The 24,935-nt window shown below is 42.9% G+C and overlaps 2 protein-coding genes across 4 annotated transcripts in view; both read left to right on the top strand.

Annotated features, from left to right (window-relative positions):
* VPS39 (VPS39 subunit of HOPS complex) overlaps nucleotides 1–9,816 on the top strand; it is a 56,167-nt gene extending 46,351 nt beyond the window's left edge. For 2 of the 3 annotated variants that reach the window (XM_069105823.1, XM_069105824.1), the window contains 6 exons: nucleotides 2,844–2,946; nucleotides 3,212–3,257; nucleotides 4,665–4,814; nucleotides 4,976–5,110; nucleotides 5,373–5,464; nucleotides 7,306–9,816. In XM_069105823.1, coding sequence (XP_068961924.1) covers nucleotides 2,844–2,946; nucleotides 3,212–3,257; nucleotides 4,665–4,814; nucleotides 4,976–5,110; nucleotides 5,373–5,464; nucleotides 7,306–7,381 — 602 coding nt within the window. In that variant the 3' untranslated portion in view covers nucleotides 7,382–9,816. The remainder of the gene's footprint in view (nucleotides 1–2,843; nucleotides 2,947–3,211; nucleotides 3,258–4,664; nucleotides 4,815–4,975; nucleotides 5,111–5,372; nucleotides 5,465–7,305) is intronic. The other variant, XR_011172000.1, reaches the window with a different exon arrangement.
* A 4,641-nt stretch (nucleotides 9,817–14,457) lies between these two features.
* The window catches only part of PLA2G4F (phospholipase A2 group IVF), a 33,668-nt gene continuing 23,190 nt past the window's right edge, over nucleotides 14,458–24,935 (top strand). The window contains exons 1-5 of the mRNA XM_069105821.1: nucleotides 14,458–14,728; nucleotides 15,717–15,789; nucleotides 16,557–16,693; nucleotides 16,862–16,990; nucleotides 24,548–24,588. Of these exons, the coding sequence (XP_068961922.1) occupies nucleotides 14,618–14,728; nucleotides 15,717–15,789; nucleotides 16,557–16,693; nucleotides 16,862–16,990; nucleotides 24,548–24,588 (491 nt within the window). The 5' untranslated portion in view covers nucleotides 14,458–14,617. The remainder of the gene's footprint in view (nucleotides 14,729–15,716; nucleotides 15,790–16,556; nucleotides 16,694–16,861; nucleotides 16,991–24,547; nucleotides 24,589–24,935) is intronic.

The raw sequence follows: 24,935 nt of genomic DNA, 5'->3' as shown, positions 1-24,935 counted from the left end.
CTGCCTGTGTCTCTGCGGGTTCTCACCCCCGGGGCCAAAAGCCACGCACTCCCACTTACTGGGTCCCAAAGTCCAGACTGCACTGACCTTTCACTTTGTCCTTTGCATCTATGTGTTGATAAATCTGGAAACAGCCACAGCTGCTGCTGATCTGGAGTCCCTCTGCCAGCGGCTGGTCAGGCCCGCCCTGGGGCTGAAACCTATGGCGTGGGGCTGGGCTCGGCTCCCAGAGCACTGTGCTCTGCAGCTCCAAAGTTTGTTTAGAGTCCCCTTTTACATGGATTGGGGAAGGTGGAAGCTGGAGCAGTGGGGAAGTCCTACTTCTACTCCACCATCTTGATTACACGCCCTCCCCCCCTCCGCATTCTTAAAACAACCTGACTCTGCCATCTCCTCAAACTATAATTCTTTATCTCTCTTCCATTTCATAGCCAAATTTCTAGAAAAAGCCATCTCCACTCATTACCTCCATTTCCTCACCTCTTACTGACTTCTTAGCCTTTGCTATCTGGCTTCTCAGATGCTAAACTAAAACTGTTTTCACCAAGGTTACCAACAGTCTCATAATTTCTAAATCCAGTCTCAGTCCTTATCCTTGACCTCTCTGCAGCTTCTGACATGACCACTCTCTTTTCCTGGACATGGTCTTCCTTGCATTTCTGTGATGCTGTTCTCCTCTTGTCTGTCTGCACACTCTCTTTTGCTGGACCATCTTTTATATCCTGTCCAAGGCCATGGCTACATCCCAGAGCTTTCTCATGTCTTGTCTCTTCTCTCCTCAATTTCACCACTTCCTATGTCACACATGGTCTCTTGTGCCTGCCAGAGTAAGTATCCAGCTCTGGTTCTGCATCAGCTGCTATTGGCAGGATTCTTCTGCTTCATTGTCCAATAGGCATCTCAGACTCAGCTGGTCTAAAACATGCTCTTTCCTCCCCAAACGTCTCCCATTCCTAATTTTCCTGAGGTTAGGATGAACACCACCACTATTTTCAGTTACTTAGGTGACAACCTTGGAGTCATTGTCTACTCTTTACTCTGTGTCACCCCTAGTGTTCAGTTAGTTTCCAAGTTTTGTCAGTTCTACCTCTACAAAATCTGCTGTCTCCATCCCCATTTTTATCTCCTACTACATGTGGTCCTCACCCTATTTCAGGCGCTTGCCCCTCTCACCTGTATTAGTATAATAGCCTCCTCATTGGACTTCCTGCTTCCCTTCTGTACCACTCCAAATCCTGCTCCACACTGAAATCTCTAAAGGATAGATATTACCTTGCAACTGCCTTGTTTAGTGGGCAGCTAGGTGTCAGTGGATAGAGTGCTGGGCGTGGGGTCAGGAAGATGTGAGTTTAAATCCTGCCATGGACACTTACTAGCTGTGTGATCCTGGGCAAATCACTTAACCCTCTTTGCCTCAGTTTCCTCATCTGTAAATTGAGTTGGAGAAGGAAATGGCAATCCACTCCAGTATCTTTGCCAAGAAAACCCCAAACGGGGTCATGAAAAGTCAGACATAACTGAACAACCAGCACCACCACCACTCAGTAAGCTCCAATGACTGTTAACTTCAGGATAAAATTAAAAACCCCTTTGCTTTGCATCTAAAGCCCTTCAGTTTGACTACCCTGACTGTTTTTGAGCCAGTGTCCTGCTGCTGTGCCTCCCACATTCTCTGTTCCATTCACAACTACCCTATTTACTGTTCCCTGAATGTGATGACGTCGTTCCTCACCTCCATATGCCTTTGACTGGCGACAGATGAGAATGCTCCTTGTTCTTGCCTCTGGCTCCTGGAATCAGCTCCAGCCCCTTTCTTGCCCTGTCTCAGGTGCTACCTCCTGCATGAGGCCTTTTTCATCTCCTGTTGTTAATACCCCTCCCCACGCTGAGCCCCCTCCCAGATGACTTTGTACCTAAAATGTAGGTACCTCAAAGGCAGGGATTGTTTTGTTTTTGTCTTTGTATTCCCAGTGTTTGGGCACATAGTAGGTTCTTAATAAATGCTTGTTGAGGGGCAGCCAGGTAGCACAGCGAGTAAGAGCACCGGCTCTAGTGTCGGGATGACCTGGGGATCGAATCCTGGGCTCAGACATTTAGCACCCACCCAGAAACACCTGGCCATGTAACCTTGAGCAAGTTACTTAACCCCAATTGCTTAGGGGTGGCCAGGTGGCTCAGCGAGTAAAGAGCACTGGCTCCAGTGTTGGGATGACCTGGATCAAATCCGGGCTCAGATACTTAGCACCACATCCAGAAATAACTGGCTGTGCTACCTTGAGCAAGTTACTTAACCCCGATTGCTTAAAAAAAAAAAATAAATGCTTGTTGAATTGAGTTGAAATGAAACTCATACCAGCTTGGTGAAGAAAACATACAATCCATTTGTTTGGGGATCTGTGCTCCAATTTCTTCTCTATGGAGTAACCACATTGTGTTTATGAGTGTTCCCTTCCCTCTCTGGGTGTGTGCTCACACATTTATCACCAGCCAAGTTTAAACTTGTTTCATTGCATGTGTTTGTAGCCAAGCTTATTCTTTTCTAATTCAATAGAACCATAAACTCGGTGATTGATGTGACTTCTTTTCTAATAGAACCATAAACTCAGTGATTGATATGACTTCCTGGAAAAAGTTGTGAATTGTCTTCACTAGGGTATAGGTCAGTCCTGTGATTGCTCATATTTTGGGTGTTTCTAGTTATTAACTCCTCGGGGGAAAAACCTTAATAACAGAAATAATACCTCTTCTTTTGTTCTAGTCCCATGCTCTGCCATTCCTCTTGCAGTTGAGTTCCTTCGAGCTAACTTGCAGTAGTGGTTCATTTTTTAAAAATTTTCGTGTAGGTCTCCTAGAGGAAAGAGCTCTCCTGTTGGGGCGAATGGGGAAACACGAACAAGCTCTCTTCATTTATGTCCACATTCTGAAGGATACAAGGATGGCTGAAGAGTAAGTGGCCTCTCTGATCCTAATCCTACTTTCTGTGAATTTCTGGATTTGGGTGTATGTTATGTTTAGAATCAGAAGAGACCGAAAGGATACCTGGTAGCATCCTACCCCAGGCGTACCGACTGCCTACATCGACGACCAGTAGTTTGCTGTAGTGGCCCCAAGTCTAATAAGATCTTTAATAGATCATAAAGCTGTTACATGAATGGAAATTACCTTTTGTCTGGCCTTATCCCATTTCTGACTCACTGTGTTTCACTTCCAGGTACTGCCATAAACACTACGACCGAAACAAAGATGGCAACAAAGATGTGAGTAGGAAGCCCCCTCCTGGCTTGTGGTTACTGAGTGTGGTCTGACTGCTCATGACCTACCTCGCCCCTCCTCAAGTGGGTTTTGTGTTACTTTGATTGGAATGAATTGCTAAGACTTTGTGGGTCAAAGTGTTTGTGTGATTTGATTGGAGATACCTGTGAATGATTCCTAAGTGGGTCAGACATTCATAACCAGGAATGGTTAAAAATGAGTCTTGTCTGCCACCTTCTTTCTTTATATTTCCAGCACTTAGGACAGTGTTTAATAATAAATAAACTTAATAAACATTTGTTGACTCAATTTGTCCTACTTCCTATGATGTTCTAGATTTAGGTGTATGCTTTTTTTAGAATCAGGATCATAGAATTTTAGAGTGAGAGAGAATCTTTAGCGATCATCTGATCTCATCCTTCTTCACTGAAGAAAAGAGAACCAAAGAGGTTGCCAAAGATCATCCAGTTACAACAGCAAAATGAGAGCCTGGGCCTCCTAACTCCCAGGCAGTTGCTTTCTTCAGCTTTTCATTGTGGTACAGTTATGTTTAACAACTTGTACCGTTGTACTGAGTCACCTTTGGGACCTGGCTCTCACCTACCAACACTTTAGCATAGACAGGGCCTCAGCTTTCAAACTCCAGCTTAAAGGAAGAATCCCTACTGAGTTACACTTAGTTTTCCCCTCAGTTTTCTCTTGGGAAAAAAATGTAAACTTAAGCTTTTTATTATTTTTATTGCTAACTTAACATACATTTTGGTTTTCTTTTGGCTTTTTGGAGGGGGGAAGGTAGGGCACTTGGGGTTAAGTGACTTACCCAAGGTCACAAGGCTAGTTTTTGTGTTAAGTGTCTGAGGTGGAATTTGAACTCAGGTCCTCCTGACTCCAGGGCCGGTGCTCTATTCACTTCGACACCTAGCCAGCCGCCCCTTCACATACATTTTAAAAAACATTTTTATTTAAATTTTTGAGTTCCAAATTCTGTCCCTTCCTCTCTTCCCTCCACCTTCCCTGAGACATAAACAATCAGATATAGGTTATACATATGCATTTATGTAAAACATTTCCATATTAGTCATTTTGTCACATACATTTTAAAGAGATAAAAATTAATGATTTAAGATACTAGCTGTGTGACCCTGGGCAAGAAAATCCCTTAAACTCCCTTGTGCCTTAGTTTCCTGGTCTCTAAGGTGAGGTGGTTGGATTCCATGACTTCTAAGGGCCCTCCCACCTCTAATTCTGTGATCCTGAGTGTTAGATGATAACTGCTGCCTCTGGACTTGCCTCAGTATAGAACTAAGCTCTTCACCATCCCTGTGTTTCATCTGGTGTTGGGGGCTTCTCTGAAGGTTACTGTTACTGGTATCAGTTGAGTGGTGTATTTTAACTGGATTTATGTGAAACAGGTGTATCTGTCCCTGCTTCGGATGTATCTGTCCCCACCTAGTGTTCACTGCTTGGGGCCAATCAAGATGGAGCTGCTGGAGCCCCAGGCTAATCTCCAAGCTGCCCTGCAGGTTCTGGAATTACACCACAGCAAGCTGGACACCACCAAGGTCAGGCTCTTTTCTTTTCTTTCTTCTCTTTTTCCCATCAGTTTACCCTCTTGAAACCGAGGGGAAGGAATGCATAGAATTAGAGCGGGACTGAGGAACATCTGCATCCTTCACTCTTCTTCCTGGCTCACCATCCCTCCTTTGTGTTCCTCTGCCCCCAGGCCATCAACCTTCTTCCAGCCAACACTCAGATTAATGAGATACGCATCTTTCTGGAAAAGGTCCTGGAGGAGAATGCACAAAAGAAGCGTTTCAATCAAGTCCTCAAAAACCTCCTTCAGGCCGAGTTCCTAAGGGTACTGAACAGCAGAGCTCTTCTTCCTTCTCTGTCTCAGTCTGTGTCCTGATCTCCTCCTGTGCCCTGGCACGATAGAGCTTTCAGCCTTGTGCTTTACACACGGGTCACATCCCGACATGAGTTTGACCTTAAGTTCCCAGCTCTCTTAGTGAGAGAAGTTGGTGAAAACGGGGGTGGGGAGAGGGAGGGAGCAGGGATGCAGTAACTGTCCCTTTCCGGTGGGGATTTCAGACTGTTGGGTTTTGGTCGTGTCCCTCCAGGTCCAGGAGGAGCGCATTTTCCACCAGCAAGTGAAGTGTATCATCACAGAGGAGAAGTTGTGCATGGTGTGTAAGAAGAAGATAGGCAACAGGTGAGCCCCTCAGACAGGCCTGGCCTGAGCCTCTTCAGGTGCTCGTCTAACAACAGGTAGCCTTGCTCTGCACTCAGACCCAGGCCGGGGGTGGGGACGCCTCCTGGGGCACAGGGTCTTCCATGAGCTGTGTTTAGGGAAGCAACAAGCAAGTGAGTATTAAAATGCTCCCGTGCCAGGCTCCTTGTGTCTGAAGTGACTGATCAGGGGCGAAGCAATACGGGCAGGGACTGGATTTTTTAAATTCCTAGATTTTCTTTGTATTTCTTTTATATATCCAAAGTGAAGGCAGATTGAGACTAAATTTTTTTTTAGACTTGATCAGGGCAGGAATTTATTTTCCTTGATTATATATGTGTTTGTAACAGGTTTTGTTTTTCTTACTTTCTCAGTTTGGGAGAATAGAGAGTGGAGGGAAGTGGTAAGGAGATAATGTGGACCTGAAAAGAAAAGAAAATGGAATTTTAAAAAAGTGAACAGTCTGCTTCTTACGGAAATCTTGGAGGAGGAGGGGCAGGCAGTTTCAGGACCACTAATGTATGGGGAGACATCTCTGTTTTTCTTGAAAGGTGGTCATATTTGCCACTGCTACATCCTCCTGCTTTAAGCCAGTTAAAATTAACCTTTGAAAGAGAGAACAGATTGGGGGAAGGGGTATTCAGTAGGTTCGCTATCTTGGGGTGGGGGGGAAGGGGAAAGACGGGGAGAAAATTTGTAACTCAAAATCTTGCGTAAATGAATGTTAAAAACTAAAAATAAATAAATAAATTGGAAAAATAAAATAAAATAAGGGGCAAGTAAAAAAAAAAAGAAAAAAATTAACCTTTGAGTTATCTCTGGCCTTAATAAGATGAAGTAAATGTGTGTTCTGTTTCTAGACTCATTTATTGAAAAGACAGATCGATAATCTTAAATCCTGCCCTTTGAAATAGGCTTGTACTAAGCAATCGAAAGAGATTAAACACCTAGCTGGTGACTGACTTGGCTACTTTTATGAGATTTTAGCCTTTATTAACACAATTGTAGCATCCAAAGCAGTCAGGTCATATCTGGGGCTTTGAGTCCTAGGCAGTTAAAACCATGTCCTATCAGAATCAACTGAAGGAATTCTGGGGTTGTTGAACCTGGAGATGGAAAGACTTAAGGAAGGATGTAGTAGAGAAGGGTGGACTTGTTCCCTTTAGCAGGACAAAAATAGGACTAGGGGTGGAAGTGCCAGAGACACATTTCAACTCAGTAGAAAGAAAAACTCAGCAGTGGTCCTGCCTACAAATGGAATGGGCTGTCTCAGCAGAGAGTGAGCCTGCCATTCCTGCAGGTTTTCAGTATAGATGACTCTGCAAAGCAAGTATTGTGTGACTTCCTGTGGGTGGGAGTGGGCCTAGGAGACCAGGAGCTCTTCAGAGTCTGATTCCTCAGAAAGCTCTGCCTTCAGATACTTTGTCAGGACAAGCCTGCAGGCTTGTCTGTCAGTTGACACTAAGCCAGCCTTGATACATGGGCCTGTGTGTTCCCCTTATCTGCTTTTGGCTTTTGCATGCTCAAACACATGTTGGTTAACAGGAGATATGTGCACAGTAGACATTTGACATTGTGGAGAACTCTGAAGAATCTAGGACTGTCTTGTACTTCCAGCCTGGGAAATCACTAAATTCTTTCTTGGTCTATATCTGCCAGGCTGAAGTGGATAGGCACAGTTTTGACTCCTGTTCTGGTCAGAGACAGATGAATGGCGACTCTGCCTCTGTGCTGGCTTAAGACAGGAAGCTTTTCCTGGTAAAGGAGGGTGCTTCTTTCCTGGGAACCAGCCTCAGTCTCATCCCATTCTCCTTCCCCTGCAGCGCATTTGCCAGATACCCCAATGGAGTGGTCGTGCACTACTTCTGTTCCAAAGAGGTCAACCCGTCTGACACCTGAACTGGAGCCGTGTTCTGAGGTCAGCGGACTACAATTCCTGCCTTTCCCAGAAGAATGGAAGGAGTGGAAGCTCCTTAGGAAACGACAATGCCTCCCTGAGGAGTCTTCTCGTTTGGACACTACTCGGTACCTTACAACCTGGAGCATCTCTGGACTGACTCTCCTCCCAACCCGGACAACAATAATGTTGGCTTTTTAAGAGGGAAAAAATGACTTGTATGGTTGAGTTGCTGGCAACTTCACAAAATCTCTTTGATACTTAGGATATGAAGTAGACACATCCTCCAGTGTTTGCATTGCTATGCACTAAGAAAACTTGTTTTGAGCTTTTGTAGCTGAAGGGGAATTTTTCCATTAAAAAGCTTTTTTATAAAGGTAAATACATGTCTTCACAAAGACTTGGAGGCCAGACAAACTGGAGAGTCCAGTGAGAAGAGAAAATTCTAGGGGCTGCACCATCTGTGTAGACAAAGCAGCTGATTTTTTATTTAAGGATGTTGGTTTTTTTTCTCCCGTCTAGTTTTGGTGCTAGACACTCCCAAGACATTTCCCTCTCTACTTCTCCCCTTTATCTTTGTCTTGCTTTCATTTGGTTACTTTTTCCTTCTCTCTGTTTTCCACAATTCCTGAGGTCAGAAATGACAAGTATTTGGCACTATGTTATGTTTGACGTGCAAGGGGTTAATTCTCCAGAAATTTTTGTATAAACTCTACAGGTGTTAGGAGATGTGGGTAGGAAATGTAAATATGTCCTATTTGCACTGCACAATCAATCCCTCCTCCCTTCATGAATGGGAGACCAGGAGGGCATCATTACCTTTCCAGGAAAGGGATCCTATGTTCGCCCTCTGTCCAAGTGGAGAATTGTGGGTCCTGCCAAGTTATGATATCATAAAGACTGGACTGCATTGGAGCTCTTGGTGTGAGATGATATTCACATACCCCTGGCAGTGTTGGCTCTCCCAGCTCATTCACCAGTAGCAAAGTTAAAGTTAGTTTAATATCTATAGATGATGCTATATCTTATTTCAGGTACCTCCTCTCCCTGCTTGCATGCCATGCAGAATAGGCCTGATATTAGTCTGCTGATTTGTTTTAAGGGAGCTGGTTGATTGTCTTGCAATATTGTAGATGGTTGGGTGTCTGAGACATTTAGAAAAAAGATCCAGTCAAGCGCTCAAGTACATTTGTGATCATATTCAGGGAGGGATCGGAGAAAAAGGCAACAGCAGCAAATGGGCTTTTAAAGTACATCCTGCCTCCACCACTCCACTGCCAACCCGTCTCCTTTCCCCCAAGATTCTCTAAAACACTGGTTAGGTTGTATTCTTGCCCCCCTGCCCCAACAGGATTACTTGTGGTTGCATGCAGTATAATTTGTTGCACCCCTCACTTTAAAAAAGGATTAGGACCTCTGCAGCCCCAGTAGACAGGTCAGGGACACAAAGGCAAGGAATCCTGCATCCTGACCTTAATGGGAGTTCTATATGCTTGACCACTTCAGTTTTGTTGCCCTGATACCTATAGTGGGTTGTTGGAAGCAGGGCTGAGTGATGGAGCAGTGGATTCCTTCCTTCTCATTGGAAGAAGTGACCATAGTGGCCAACTCTGTATCCTTTACTGAGATAATGACCTGACCCTGTTTTCACTGTGGCATTTTGGCATCTCTTTCCCTGTGCTGTTGGCATTGCCTTCAGGCTTGTGGGGATCTATAGACTCTGTTGCTAAGGGGGTCTAGAGATGGACTGACGAGGTCCCAGTCCTCCACATGGACCTGTGTGTACTATCTGCAGATATAACAGATACATTATTAGCCTCCAGCTCAGCTGTAACATTTTGGCTAATTATTGACAGCCATGATGGGGACAACTAGGAATAGGTGAGAACGAGGCATCTTTTTGGGAGAGCCATGAAGCAAGTAAGCCGGAAGAGACAGGACCAGTTACCAGTTTGTCCATGTGTACATAACAGCAAAGAAGAGACCTGAGACCCAGCTGCCAAGAGTGGAGCTTGGAGGTGGGTAACAGGTCTCTCCTCAGCTTTCCTGCTGAAGCCCTGCTAGAGCTCATGCTGCATTGGCCTAACACTTTCTGTCTCTGGTTTCATTTATTGTGAGCCAGATTTGTTCAAAGCAATAGAATAAAGATTATGTATGGTCTTACATGTAGTGTGCTGCTGCTTTGTCAACTCCATCCCTCTGCCTTTAGCCCTCTTTGGGCCATACCCCTACCTAGCACCTACTTTTGGCAGAAATCTACCCAATATGAGGTTTGGCCTGCTGTATTTATCTTAGTTGTGTGTGAAATTGTCACAGTTACTAAGTGAGGTGGGGGGAAGGCAGTGAAGAATCACAGCTTTATGGGGTGAGCTGGTGACGGCGATCTCTTGTTCCCTTCAATAATGATAATAATAATAAAATTTAATGAATCTTTCTACCCCTAGTTTGGTTTTTACCCCCCTTTGTGGAGTTTGGTTAAAAAACAAAAAGCAAATGATACTTGATGCTCAAATGTTTCTTGGAGCTAAAAGGAAAGTCGGGATCCCTGGCTGAAGGAAGTGTGGACAATGCCAGGTTTATGTATTTGAGCTGCTATGGGTGATCCAACTTTGGCCCTTGCCTCCCTTTTATAATATCACAGGACTTGGAACTGGAAGGAACCTTGCAGCTCATCTGGTCCAACCCTCTTTACTGTGGTACGATCTGGCACCTCTTCCCCAGCCTACCCTGTGTAGAAGGGTGATTCAGGGCTAGGGCTAGAAGGGAAGGGAACGATTCTGGAAAGCTTCATAAAGATGTGTTTTTTTTAGGTCCTTGAGTTATCCCACATTATTCACTTCTACTGTTGACTTCAGGAGTGATCTGTCCCCTCTGCCTCCTCTTCCTCTTGTGCCCTGTAAGGGATTCCTATAAAAATAAGGGGTGGGTTCTAGGTCTGTATCCCAAAGCAATCATACAAATGGGAAAAGGACCCACATGTCCAAAAATACTTATAGCAGCTCTTTTTGTGGTGGCAAAGAATTGGAAATTGAGGGGATGTTCATCAATTGGGGAATGGCTAAACAAGTTGTGGTATGTGAATATAATGGAATACTATTGCATTATAAGAAATGGTGAGCAGGCAGACTGCAGAAAAACCTGGAAAGACATGAGTGGAGTGAGCAGAACCAGGAGAACGTTGCACATAGTAACAGCCACAATGTACAATGACTAACTTTGATAGACCTAGCTCTTCTTAGCGATGCAATGATCTAAGACAACTCCAAAGGACTCATGATGAAAAATGCTCTCCATGTCTGTCCAGAAAGAGAACTATGGAGTCTGAATAGCATATTATTTGCTCTTTTTTTCTTTCTTTTTTTCCTTGTGGTTTTTCCCGTTGTTTCTAATTCTTCTTTACAACATGACTAATGTGTAAATAGGTTCAATATGAATGTATATATAGAGCCTATATCAAATTACATGCTGTCTTAGGGTGGTGGGAGGGGAGAGATGGGGAGAAAATTTTGAACTAAAATCTTATGAAAGTGAATGTTGAAAACTAAAAATTGATTAAAAAAAATAAGGGGTGGGGGAGAGTGACGAGAGGGTGATGGAAAGGCAGTTGGAAGGAAATAAATAGTTTGGGTACTAATGTGATTATGGCAGGGAACAGATAACTTCAGAAACTCCAGAGCTATTGTTTATATTACACAGTATTATGTGTATTTTGACTTTTTTTTCACATTGCTATTTCTTCACTATTGATTAATCAATCAGTAAACTTTTTAAAGCACCTACTATGTCCCAGGCACTAAGCTCTGGTGATACAAAAAGGCAAAAGACGTTCCCTGCCCTCAAGGAGCTTATAATCTAATGGATGAGACAACATGTAACATAGGCAAAGCAAGCTATATAGAGAATAAATAGAAAGTAATTAACAGAGAAGGAACAGGATTCAGAGGAGTTGGGGAAGGCTTCCTGTAGCAGGTGCGATTTTAGTTGGGACTTGAAGCCAGGGAGGTCAGTAGTCAGAGCAGAAAAGGGAGAGCATTCTAGGCACAATGGACAGCCAGAGAGAAGGCTGAGAGATGAATTGTCTTGTTCATGGAACAGCCAGGAGGCCAGTGTCACTGGGTTGAAGAGTGTATGTTGGGGAGAAATGTGTAAGAGGACTGAGAAGGTAGGAGGGGGGCTATGTTATAAACGACTTTGAATGCCAAACGGAGCATTTTATACTTTCTCCTGGAAGCAATAGGGAGCTTATTGAGTAGGGGAGTGACATGATCAGATCTGCACTTTAGGAAAATCACTTTGGTGGCTGAATGGAGGATGCATAGGTATGGGGAGAGACTTGAGGCAGACAGACCCACACTACAGGCTGTTGCAGTAATACAGGCATGAACTGGTGAGGGCCTGCACTAGAGGGGTGGTGGTGCCAAGAGTAGAGAAGGGAACAAATTCAAGACATGTTGCAAAGGTAAAATTGCCAGGCTTTGGCAACAGCTTAGATTTGGCGGCAGAGAAACAGGGAGGATGCAGGCTGACTCGTAGGTGGTGAGCCTGAGGGATGGGAGGATGATGTTCTCTACTGTAATAGAGAAGGTAGGAGGGGGAGAGAGTTTAGAGGGAAAGATAATGAGTGTTGTTTTGGACATACTGAGTTTAAGATGTCTTCTGCACATCCAGTTTGAAATGCCTGAAAGGAGGTTAGTGATTGGATGTCAGCAGAGAGGTTGGGGTAGGATGGGTAGATTTGAGAGAGAATCATGAGCATTAAAAATGGTAATTAAATCCATGGGAGCTGATGAGATCACCAAGTGAAGCAGTATAGAGGGAGAAGAGAAGAGGGCTCGGGAGAAAACAGGACCACTTACAGCTAGAGGGTATGATCTGGAAAAGGATCCAACGAAGGAGACAGAGAAGGGAGTGGTCACTTAAGTAGGAAGGGAACCAGGAGAGAGTGTCCCCAAAACCTAGAGAGAAGAGAGTATCAAGGAGGAAAGAGGGGTCAGTGGACATCCATCCAGTGGTGTCAAAGGCTACAGAGAGGTCACGGAGAATGAGAATTGAGAAAAGGCCATTGGATTTGGCATCTAAGTGATTCTAACTTTGGAGAGAGCAGTTTTGGTGGAATGATAAAGGTTGGAAGCCAGAGCATAAGGGGTTAATTTTAGAAGAGCAGAGGAAATGGAGACACCTACTGTGTTGATAGCCTTTTCTAGGAGTCTATAGCTACAAAGGGGTAAGAGATATAGGATGGTAGGGGAGATAGCAGGATCAAATGAAGTTTTTTCCAGGATAGGGGAGACATGGACTTATTTGTAAACAGAAGGAAAGGAACCATAAGTCCTTTCGGAAGAATTTGTGAATTTCTTTCCCCTTTATCTTTCGTTCTCTGGAGCAGCTAAAAGTGAAGGACCCAGAAATTCTTCCCCTTCCCTCTTCTTTTTGGTCAGTCACATATCCTGCTCCCTTAGCTCTCGTCATTTTGTCTAGGATCATCACAATGAACGTTGTGAGGCATTGGCATATAATTGGTTGGGTGCTGATGCATGGGGTCTCCTCTGAGTCAGGCCATTCATCCTCTAGTCTACAGTAAGCCACCAGAATGGTTCTCTGTGAGTGGAGAAGATGGCAAATTTTATCTCCCATTTACCGTTTTCTCTCAGAATGTCATTCAGCAGGCTGTCTGGGATGATCTGAACCTTACAAACAAGGCCAGTGCCATGAGCGAAAGTATGGGACAATTACAGTGGAACTGAAGTTAGAGCTGAGCATAGCTGAGTCCCTGAGTCCAAGGTCAGACCTTATTACTGGCACTGTCTCCTATGACTGGAAGGCAGCCTCACCAGGGGAATTAGTTTCTAGGTTTGTGGTTTATTTCTGCAGGGTTCTGCAAACTGCCATGGAAGCTATGGTGGTAGGGTGTTTGAACTGGTGCCTCAGTTCAAGAAGAAAAGCCGGCTTTCTCCTTTGGCACACATGCAATCACTTGAATTTCTATTCTCCACTTGCCCTGTGTATTACTTTCTTTTTTCTCTGAGTAATTTTACATTTAGATATTATTTACCCAAACTCCAGCTTGGGGATGAGGGTCGGGAAGAGAATGACCTGATTTTTGCAGGAGAAAAAATAGCTCTGGTAACTGCCTCTGTGTCAGTGGTGGTGGTGACTGCCTGAGGTGGAAAAGGTTAGCTTTTATATGGGATCCTCCTGTTAAAGCTTGAGGGCTGATAGCCACAGGAAAGACAGACCTAATGTCTTCTATTGCCCTTCTTGTCTTCACTAAGAGAGAGGATTTTCCTGATGGGTCAGGTTGTTCTCTGGTCAGATTGGCTACTGTGTCTCTTCTGTGTAAAAAGTACGTTTGGCACCCAGTAAATCAGATGAACCGTATTCAGGGAAGGTTGGCTGGGCAGAGACCATGGGGCACATACCAGTCTAAAAACACCTTTGCACCTACCTCATACTGCACCAAAAGATTTCTATGAATTTTATTTTATCCATTTAAAAACATTCTGAGGTCAAAGTAAAGAACCCTTTTCCTGCCTTAGAAGGCTAGTGTGTAGAACCTGAGAGTTATGTGTGGTACCCTCAAAATTTCAGTGTAGTCAGGAACCCCATATATAATGGGTTTTTTATATAATTTTTTAATATAATTTCCTGGCCACTTACCATTCACTAGTTTTGTGATTTTAGAGGGAAATACTTAATCTATCTGAGCTCCAGTTTTTTAATCTATAGAAAGGGAATCATATATGTATGTCCTGCTTATCTCATGGAGTTGTGAGATCCTTGTAGGGGAAGATTTCAGTGTCATAAAGTAGAAGTAAGGAGATGATTATGGGGAGGCTAGACTGGTTCTTTAGGACTTCATCTTATAATAACCTCGGCACCCATCTCTGGGTTAGGAGGTAGCCAGCCATCTTAAGGACCCATCCCTTTGCTGATAAACCCTCTTGCATGGTGGCAGCCAGTCAACATGGCTCTATGCCTCCTGTCTAGGCAAACTCACCTGTTAACCCCCCACCTCTCTCCTCCAGTGGGCTGCCCCCTGTGCTTGATTGCCCTATCTCTATCTCTGTAGCCTTAGCCAAGATGCCTGGGCCCTGCCCTGTTCCACCTGGTGGTGCTGCCGGTCAGGCAAGTTAAATGTTAACCAGAGGAGAGGCAGGATGAGTGACTGACTGCCTGCCCTCACAACTGAACACACCGTCCAGGCAGCACCAGCTTTGAGAATTGGTCCCCACCCAACTATGCTGTGGACCAGTTTGCCACGGCAGCTTGCAGGCAGGGTGTTGCCAGTCCTGGGTGCAGTGCTGTTCCAGAAGAGAGAAAAAAGGGGATTTCAACCAAGACACTGGAAGGTAATAACACTGGCAAAATCTTTTCCTTAGGAAGTGGGGAATATGGAAGTTGGAGGTGAGTGGGCAGGGCCTTTGGTCTCTAAGAAGGAAGAGCCCCAGCTCTGGAATCCAGGGAACCCAAACGAACAATAAATCCATCCCTGCAAAGGGTTGTTTCATTTAGGAGTGTTCTGCTCTTATCCTGGTCCCTATGAATTTGGTGGGGTTATTCTTTGGAGAGACTGAATGGAGAGGAGGGTTGGAAAATGCTCATCTGTTCTCAAAGGGAAACAATATCATTGTCAAATGAATGTTGAGTAACTAATGTGCTTTTTGTTTTAGTTATTGTTTCTGTCTTTTAAAATCATGGACATTGTCCCTGATTACAGTGTCTGCTTAGGGAAGGAAGGGTAGAGGTATCTGTAGAATTCTACCCCTTCATTCCTTTCCAAAAGGTGTAATGTCATCAGAACTCCCCTCTTACCCATCTCTAACCCCTTTCTGCTGTGTCTCACTCCCCTGGTCTTTTGATGGAGAAGTTTCACTCCCTGACAGGAGCTTAACATTGCCACCTTCTCTCTCCCTTTTCCATTCTGCATGCAGGAGTCTAGAACTGAAGGCTCTTCTAGAACCAGTCAGACCAGTTCAAGCCCCATGACCCCACCATGACCTCAGAATTTCTAAAACCTTGTCTGGGAGGCTGAGCCATTTGACCTCTGCTTTGGAGCTAGTGGGCTGGTGGGCCTTACTTGCTTCATTTACATATGACCAGTTTATACAAATTGACTCCTTAACTGTCTTTGGTGCTGCCCAGTCCGGGGAACTGGGGTTTGTGGAGTCATCTCTGATCCTTGGACCTCCCTCCACATAACATTCATGGTCTAGAACTTTGCTACCTTTGTAGCCAGACTTGAGCTGCTGCTCTTTTGAGGGTGGGATGGTATAGAGAGAGGTTTTTGGGGCCTTCAGGCTCCCTGGGATTGAGTCCAAGAAGCTTCTGTTATTGCAGCGTGAGATCTACCCTCATTATGACCTTCAAGTGAAAGTGGTGAGAGCCAGAAACGTCAAGCACACCGACATATGTGAGTCTTCCACTAATCTCTTCCTTTTTAGTTCCTTTTGAATGAGTGGGTGAATGAATGAATGGAATGGGATGGAAATTGAAAATTTCCAAGAAATGGAAAAAGCACTTATTAAATGCTTACCATTTGCCAATCACTGTGCTAAATGCGGGAAATACAAATAGGAAAATTGAGTCAGTTCTGCTTTAAAGGTCAAACTCTTAATTGGGGGAGATAACACATAAAAGAAAGCTCAGTTTTCAGGGTAAATGGAAAGGGGCAGCAGGTCAAGTCAGTCCATTAGAAGACAGTGGGGGGAGGGGGAGCCTGGAGGGTTTAAGAGGCAAGGCAGATGGTAAGGCTTGGTGGTTCTTCATCTCACTGGAAGGAATAAAATGAGTGACTTCCCCATCTTATCCCAACAGGTTCTAGCAGTTAAGTAGTCCTTATGTGTTCTGAGTATAATAATATATATTAAATATATATGACATATGTATATGTACACATATAATATCTACATTTTATCTCATTTGCTCCTCACAACTCTGTGAAGTAGGTCCTATTATTATCCCCATTTTACAGATGAGGAAACTGAGGCAAAGAGAGATTAAATAAATCATTTACATGGTTACACAGGTAGTTATCTGAGGTCAGATTTAAACTCAAGTCTTCCTAATGCCGAGTACAGAATTCTATTCATTATCCAGATGACTTCTTCAGGGACAGAGGCCACATATCTATAGAAAGCAGAAAGATGATTACTCTCACCTACCACCCCTCTTTTCCAGTGTCTGAGGCAGACTGCTTTGTGGAAGTACGACTCCCTACATCCTCACCATTCACTTTTCGGACAAAGGTGGTTCCCAACTGCAGCGATCCAGAGTGGAATACAACCTTCCGATTTCAGATCCATGAAGCTGTGAAGGTGAGGAGTTAAAGTCAAGCACTGAAGGGGAGAGGAGAGCCCAGTGCTCTGTGATTGTGTTCCAATGGCCCATTTGTTTAGAGGATGGTCCCAGGCTATTCCTGAAATCTCCTACCTCATCCCACTTCATTCCTGTTCCATTTTGTGTGACCAACTCCCATGTTTCAGAATATACTCGAGCTTACCCTCTATGATGAAGATGTTCTTCAAAATGACTCGCTGGCCTCAGTTATGTTTGACCTTGGGGGCTTGGAGCCTGGCCATTCCCACAGTCACACCTTTCTGTTCAACACCAAAGTAAGTCAACCCTTCTTGAACCTGTTCTCTCTGACTTTCAGATCAATAACAAGCATTTTTTTAAGGGTTCTTTTTTTAATTTAATATTTTATCTTTTCCCCCAGTTACAAGTAAAGTCATTTTTAAACATTTATTTCTTAAAACTTTGAGTTTCAAATTCTCTCCTTCCTTCCTTCCCTTCTCCCCTCATTGAGAAGGCAAAAAATTTGACATAGGTTATTCATATTCAGTCATGCAAAACATATTTCCCTATTACATATGAATAACAAGAATTTATTAAACTCCTAAACTCCTACTATGAGTAAGGTGTTAGGAATACAAAGACACAATCCCTGCCCTCAAGTAGCTTACATTCTACTAGGAAATATGTACAACAAAAATTGAGGTGGCAGAAGGGCACTAATAGTTTGCAGGAGGCATCATGGAGGAGGAAGTAGCCAGCCCCTGAACAAAATAAGGATTTTAGAAGGAAAACAAGATTGTGAGGAGCAATGATGAGGAAAGAATCCATTTTGGGCTTGGGAGATGGAATGAATAGATACTGAGTACAAGAACATAGGGCTCATGAAAAGGAATTGGGGAATGGCCGAGGGAGTTGTGGTATGTGGTAGTGATGGAAACTGCTGTGCTGTAAGAAATGGTGAACTTGGGGCGGCCAGGTAGCACAGCGAGTAAAAGCACCGGCTCCAGTGTTGAGAAGACCTGGAGATCGAATCCCGGGCTCAGACACTTAGCACCCACCCAGAAACACCTGGCCATGTAACCTTGAGCGAGTTACTTAACCCCAATTGCTTAGGGGCGGCCAGGGGGCTCAGCTAGTAAGAGCACCGGCTCCAGTGTCGGGAGGACCTGGAGATCAAATGCTGGGCTCACACACTCAGCACCACACCCAGAAACACCTGGCCGTTTAACCTTGAGCAAGTTACTTAATCCCATTTGCTTAGGGGCAGCCAGGTGGCTCAGTGAGTAAGAGCACCGGCTCCAGTGTCGGGATAACCTGGATCAAATCTGGGCTCAAATACTCGGCACCACACCCAGAAATAACTGGCCCTGTAACCTTGAGCAAGTTACTTAACCCCGATTGCTTTAAAAAAAAAAATGGTGAACTTAATGTTCTTATAAAGGCAAGGAAAGACACATGAAATGATAGTGAAGTGAGCAAAACCAAGAGAACATAGTATACAGTAACAGCAATATTATTTTAAGAGTGACTTTGAGGGGCCAGCTAGGTGGCACAGTGAATAGAGCACTGGCTTTGGAGTCAGGAGGACCTGAGTTCAAATCTGGCCTTAGACACTTAACACTTACTATCCATGTGACCTTGGGCAAGTCACTTAACCCCAATTGCCCTGCACTCCCCCCTCCAAAAAGAAAAAAAAGAGTGACTTTGAATGATTGTCATATTTTGACTATTATATGCACATTAAAATTAAAAGTCATATAAAGAGAGACACTAAGCTGCATCCAGAGAAAGAACTGATAAATAGAATTACATGTAGAATAATTTTATATATCTATATCTATATATCTGTGTCTAATGGAAGCCATCTTTATGGTAGGGAGCAGAGGGAAGAAAAAAAGGGAAAAATATTTACACGATAACTTTGTATATTTGGAGGAAATAGCAAGTTGTACTTGATAGATTTGTAGTTTCATGTGCAATCATCTTTTTTATTGTACTGTATTAATGGAAATCTTGTTTTGTTCACTGAATTTAAAATGAAGTAATTTTTTTAAAGGGAGTAGTGAGTGTGGAATGAGATTTGAAAGGTTAAGCAAGGACCAGATCGCGGAGGGCCTTAAATGCCAGCCTAAGGATTGTATTACATTGTAATAGTACTTCTTAAACTGTGGACCGAGGAAGGGGTGATGAGTGGAAAAAGTATTAGCAGCCCTGGTCTAGAACAGAAGTTCTTAACCTTTTTTAGAGTGGTATGGGCCTTTCTGGAAGTCTGGGGAAGGCTTTAGACTCCTCACAATAAGGTTTTTAAAGGTGCAAAATAAAACCCATAAGATTACAAAATTTAATTATATTATATTTAATGGTAATAAAACTGTTAAATTATAATACTGTAATGTAATTATATACTGTAATTGTAATTATTAAAATATTAATTATGTTAAAATATAGTCATCAAAATATATTTTTTAAAAACTCAAGTTCAAGGGCCCTGGGTTAAATAAGACCTTCTACTCTAGAAATTTGGGAACCCACTGAAGGTTTTTGAAAAGGAAAAGTGACATAATCTATCTTCTTTCTTTGGAAGGTTATTTTTCAATGAATGAGTGAATGAATGAGAAATCATTAAGCACTCACTCTATGCAAAGCACTGTCTGTGTTAAGTGCTAGGGACAAAAATAGAAAAGGAAGATTGGTGCTGCTGCTGTTTGTCCTTTGTTCTCAAAGAGGACCGTGAGGTCAGGAAGGTGATGCCATGACTATGTGAGGGAGGGCTGTGCAAAGTCACCAGCCTCACTTTCTCCTCTGGAACCATCTGCGTCCAGTGGCCAGGTATAGATCAAACTGACTGGATGTAGTGGGAGACCTTGGCCTTTTCAAGCTAAAGTCTTTTAACAGGTTTCAGTCTGACTGAGGCAAGCCCCTTCCTTTCTCAAGGAGCTCACCTTCTTGAGATGACACACGGAAGAGACATGGAAGATGGATTATCGAGGACACTGATCAGGAGATTGCCTATTACAGTAGCACAAATGAGAGATGATGAAGTAGCTTGGTGATTGTGTGAGTAGGAAGAAGGCTTTGGTTATGAAAGATATCGTGGAGATGGAACTGATGAGATGTGGCAACTGACTGAATGTCAGGGTGAGTCATAGATGCCTCCAAGGATATGAGGCTGGGTGACTGGGAGGATGGTGGTGACCTCAAAAGAAATAGGGAAGTTTGTGGAAGGAGCAGATAGGTTTATGGGGAAAGATTAAGTGTTCCATTTGGACATGCTGAGCTATGGGGACACCAAAGAACAACTTAAAGACTATGTCAGACTTCAGGAGGGAAAAGAAGATTAGATAAGAGATCTGGGTATTCTTTGCTTGAGAGCCTAGATGTTCCTCTTTGCAAATTGTCCTTCTTGATCCTAATTCTGTCCTCTGGAAGAACTAGGTCACCTCCTATCCAGGCTTACTTAGTCTAAGTAAGTTATCCTCATCTACAGAAGCCAGAGATAAGTCTGGATTATTATTCTTACACTAAGATCTCACTACTAGTATTTGGGTCCTAGAAAGGCAACAGAAAGAGGGCTTTCAAAGTAAGACTCTGGCTGCCATTTTGTGGATTTTTAACATACAGAGAAAGGGCCTAGAATGTGTGAAACAGGCAGTGTGGTGCAGTGGAATGTGCTATTAGATTTGGAGTTGGAGGATATCAGTTCAAATCCTGTCTTACAACTATGTGACCTTGGGCAAGTCACAATCTCTCTGGGCTTCAGTTTCCTCATCTGTAAACTGAACGATGGCTAGATGCCACAGTAGATAGAATGCCTCACCTGGAGTCAGGAAGACTCTTCCTGAGTTCAAATTTCACCTCAGAAATTTATCTGTGTCACCCTAGGCAAGTCACTTAACCCTGTTGACCTCAGTTTCCTCCCCTGTTGAGTTCAGGGAACTCATTTTGAGCTGGAGAAGGAGATGGCAAATCACTCCAGGATCTTCACCAAGAAAATCCCAAATGGGATCATGAAGGAGTCAGCCATGACTGAAATGATTGAACAACAAAAAAGAAAATATAGGATGATAACTAGAAGGAATAGCAGGGGCAAATGAAGTTTTTGGGTTTTTTTTTTAAGAGTGGGGTAGATAGGAGTATGTTGTAGGTAACAGGGCAAAAACCAGGAGGGGGGAAACTGAAGATGAGAACTAGAGATGGAAAAATTGATGAGGCAAGCTCCTGGGGAGAAGCTCTTTTGAGGGTGTAGGGAGAAAGACTCGACTTTGGCAAGGAGAGAGAGCCACCTTATCCTGAGAGGATGGGGTGAAGCTGTAAAAGAACTTTGAGTCTAGAGTAGGGAAGAAGAGATTTGGGGACAATATATGATCTCTTTTTCTCAGTAAAACAGGAAATGAGTGTAACTATTCAGACATAGGAAGGTAGAAGAGCTGTTAGGATCTGGAGAGAAAAGAAGGTATTGAATAGCTATTGAAGGGGGTGGGATAGTCAATCAAAGAGTTTATAAAACCCCCATGAGAACCCAAATAAAATTAAATAACATGAAGTTGTAGTGGACTTTCTGGGCGCAGTGGTCAGATTTCCTCCTCCATTGGGCCAGACGATTACCCAGGGTTGAGCATTCAATGGAGTATGAATGGTGATGGGGCCATGGAGTCAAGGTGATGCAGAGCCAGTGTATGGTTGAACTGATAAGTTAGAGAGGCGACACATCTCTGGGCCTTATCTATAAAAGGAGGGGAGTTGGAACTGAGGATCTCAAAGGTTTATCTCTGCTTTAAATCTGGGATCCTATGACTGTGGAAAGAAGAAATCAGAAGCCAGAATTTTACCGAGAAAATGGGGAAGAAGTCACTTTTTTTTTTTTTTCAGGAAGGCAGTATGACTCCAAGTCAAAGGATCTGGGTTCAAATGTCTGACTTACACAACTTGTATGACCATAGACCAATCACTTAATCTCCCTGGCCTCAGTTTCCTCATCTGTAAAATGAAGATGGCCTCTGAGGTCCCTTTTAGCTCAAGATTAATGGTTCTATTAAGCCTAGTTTTAGGAGGAGGGAGGGCTGAGGGAGTGGAGTGATGGGAGAATAGCAGAGATGAAAATCAGAAAGGGTAACTTCCTAGTCCAGAGTCATGTCAGTGACCCAGTTCTGAGTGTCGGTGTGATCTAAAGGGCAATCATTCAGCACACAATTAACCCATATCAGATTGCTTACTGTCTTGAGCGGGGGAGGGGATGGAGGGAGGGATAGAATTTGGAACTCAAAATTTATAAAAATTGTTAAAAATTGTTTTTATGTGTAATTGGGAGAAAAATAAAATATTATGAAAAAAAATTTAAGTGCAATCCTTCCTGAGGGTGGTGGAGGCACAGCAAAAGTTGATGAGCTACAATATTGGAGAGCAAATGATTTATTTATCAAGTACCTGCCCTGTGCCAGGCATTGTAAGAGGCAAAGTAAAAAATGAAGAGAGTTCCTGAGCCAGAGGGAGCTTACATTGTATTGAGAAGAAGCAATATATGCATAAATAAATCAGGAATAAATATATACAAAGAACAAAGTGATTTTTTTTTTTGCACTAGGAACTGGGAGATCTATATAGGTGGTGTTATGTTACTTGAGCTGAGCCTTGAAGGGAGCTGGAGCTAGGGGTTCCAAGAGGCAGAGGTGAGAGGGAGAGCATTCCAGGCCAAAACTAAGGAGAGTGATGGAATGTTAATATCCAGGGAATAACAAGTAGGCCAATTTGGCCAGAACCAAAGATTATGTGTATATATTGGGGAGGGGGTTGTGGGTTTGTGTGTAACATTAAATCAGTTTGGAAAGATAGGGCAGAGCCAGGCTGGGAAGGGCTTTATATGCAAAACAATTTATATTTTATCTTCAAGGTAATAGGGAACTATTGACACTTTATTTTTTTTAATGCTGTATTTAAAAAATAGTAATAAAAATACTTTTAAAAATAGCAGTTTTTAATGTTTTTTAAATAGCAATTTTAAAATGCTTTTTAAAAATAGCAATAAAAATGCTTTTTAAAAAAAATTAGTGTTTTAATACAGAGTAGCAAAATAATAGGGAGAAAGTTAGAACTAGAGTCATTCTCATTGTTCCATGCACAAATGGGTATAATATCCTATAGACTCTTGCTTTTGGACTTCTCTCTCACCTTTCTCAAGAGAGCCAATGCAACCAAGATTTAAAAAAAAAAAAAGAGGAAGAAGAGAAAACAAGTCAGCAAAGCATCAACACATTGAAAAAAAATTGCTTTAGGAATGCCAATTTTGGCAACTCAATGGGTGACAGATTGGAGAGGAAGGGGAAAATCTAGAAGGAGGGAGACCAATTATGAAGTTATCATAGCAGACCAGTGAGAGATGATGAGGGTCCGAATTAAGGTGGGTGATTGTATGAGTGAAGAAATAAAAAAAAAAAAGAGAGAGAGGTAATGGGATCATCAAGGTTTGGCAACTGATTTAATATGAGAGGTAAGAGAGGGGAGATTTCAAACCTGGATGACTGGAAAGATGATGGCGCCCTTGATAGACATAGGGGAGATGGGAAGAGGGGTGGGTTCTAGGGGAAAGATAGTGAGTTGAATGATAATGAGTTCCATTTTGGACGTGTTGATTTTTTTAAAAATATTTTTTATTGAGCTCTTTTAATTTACTTTTAATTTACAGCATTCAGTTCCACAATCTCTTAAATTTCCAGTTTTCTCCCCTTTCCTCTTTTCTCCCCCTCCCACTCCTTCCTCTCCCCCTGCCCCGTAGCAGCATGTAATCAAATATAGGTTCTACAAATACCTTCATGTTGAACGTTAGTCATGTTGTGAAGGATTATAATCAATGGACTGAACAATGAAAAAGAAGGGATAAAAAAACAAAACACAAACGAGAGAGAGCAAATAGTTTGTTTCAATCTGCAGAGTCTGTAGTTCTTTCTCTGGTTATGGATATTTCCATTATGAGTCTTTTGTAGTTTGGATGTGTTGAATTTGAGATGCCTATGTTTCATCCTGTTAGAGTATCCAGCAGATAGCTGGAGATATGGGACTTGATCACAGGAGAGAAATGAAGGTTAGATATGTAGATTTGAGAGTCATCTGCAGAGAGATCATTGTAACCATGGAAGTTCAAAAGAGCCCTGAGAGTGTGTTATGAAAGAAGTGAGAAACGTAGGCCAATTCTCTTCTATATAAACAGGATATGGATGACGGTCCAGTGGAGGAGACAGAAAAGTAACATTCAGACAGAAAAGAGAATCAGATGAGAAAAGCATTCTAAAAACTCAGGGAGGAGAGAAAAGTATCCCAGTGGTCAGCAATGTCAGGGGAGGTCCAGAAGGAAGAGGCTTGAGAAAAGGGTACTGAATTAAGCAATAAAGATCATTGATGATTTGCAGAGAGCAATTTCACTCTAATGGTGGGGGTCAGAAGCTGCATTGCAAAGGGCTGAGAGGTGAAGAATTACAGGCAAAAAAAAGTTTAGTCTACTTAAAAAAATAGATTTTTATTGATTATCTTTTGGTTTTGCATCACCTAGAATTCCCCATGTCTCAGAAATTCTTACAACAAAGAAAATTTTTTTAAAAAGAGGAAGAAGAGAAAAAAATTCAAGAAAGCAATACATAAAAAAAAATCACGTTCCATTCCATGTCCCACACCCTGGGCCTTTGTAAAAGAACGAGGGGAAGTGTCTTCTCATATTTCTTCTTTGGTACCAAGATTCTGAGACATCAGTTTTGTTTGTTGGGTGCTAGTTTCCATTAGTACTTGGGTTTGTGTAATCCATGCCTGGAGTTTGGACAGGGATAGGTCAAAAAGCTAGGGGATTTAAGGGTTGAACTGGTTAATTATGCTCATTCACCTCCTTACAGGACAAAGAGGAACTGCAGGTGGAATTTCTCCTGGAAAAAGGGTAAGTTCTGCAGGATCCTGTCTATGCTCTCAGACTTAGCCATAGCTATTTACTGTCATAGAGGACATGAGTCCTTGGGTCATTCTGTACAAAGCTAGGAATTCTGGCACCTGAGGCAAATTCAGTACAGAAGGGAATAGAGAGGATCCAGAGGACTGATTCCCAGTTTACTACTCATCCCAGGAATGTATGAGAGTTGCCCTATCTCATCTGATCGTGGTGCATAGAAGAATGACCGCTGCTTCAGAGCAGCTGGGAACCTGATATGTCCCCTCTCTTTGGGTAGTTTATAGTCAGAGAACCATTGTTCAACCTACTGCTTGTCCCCTAACTTCCTGGGATCTATC

This window comes from Petaurus breviceps, unplaced genomic scaffold (genome assembly GCF_028583685.1).
Source record: "Petaurus breviceps papuanus isolate PSGF00001 unplaced genomic scaffold, PetGlider_PUasm1.0 77, whole genome shotgun sequence".
NCBI classification, from domain to species: domain Eukaryota; kingdom Metazoa; phylum Chordata; class Mammalia; order Diprotodontia; family Petauridae; genus Petaurus; species Petaurus breviceps.
Note: the sequence above shows the minus strand (reverse complement) of the source record. Positions and strands in the feature narration are given on the sequence as shown.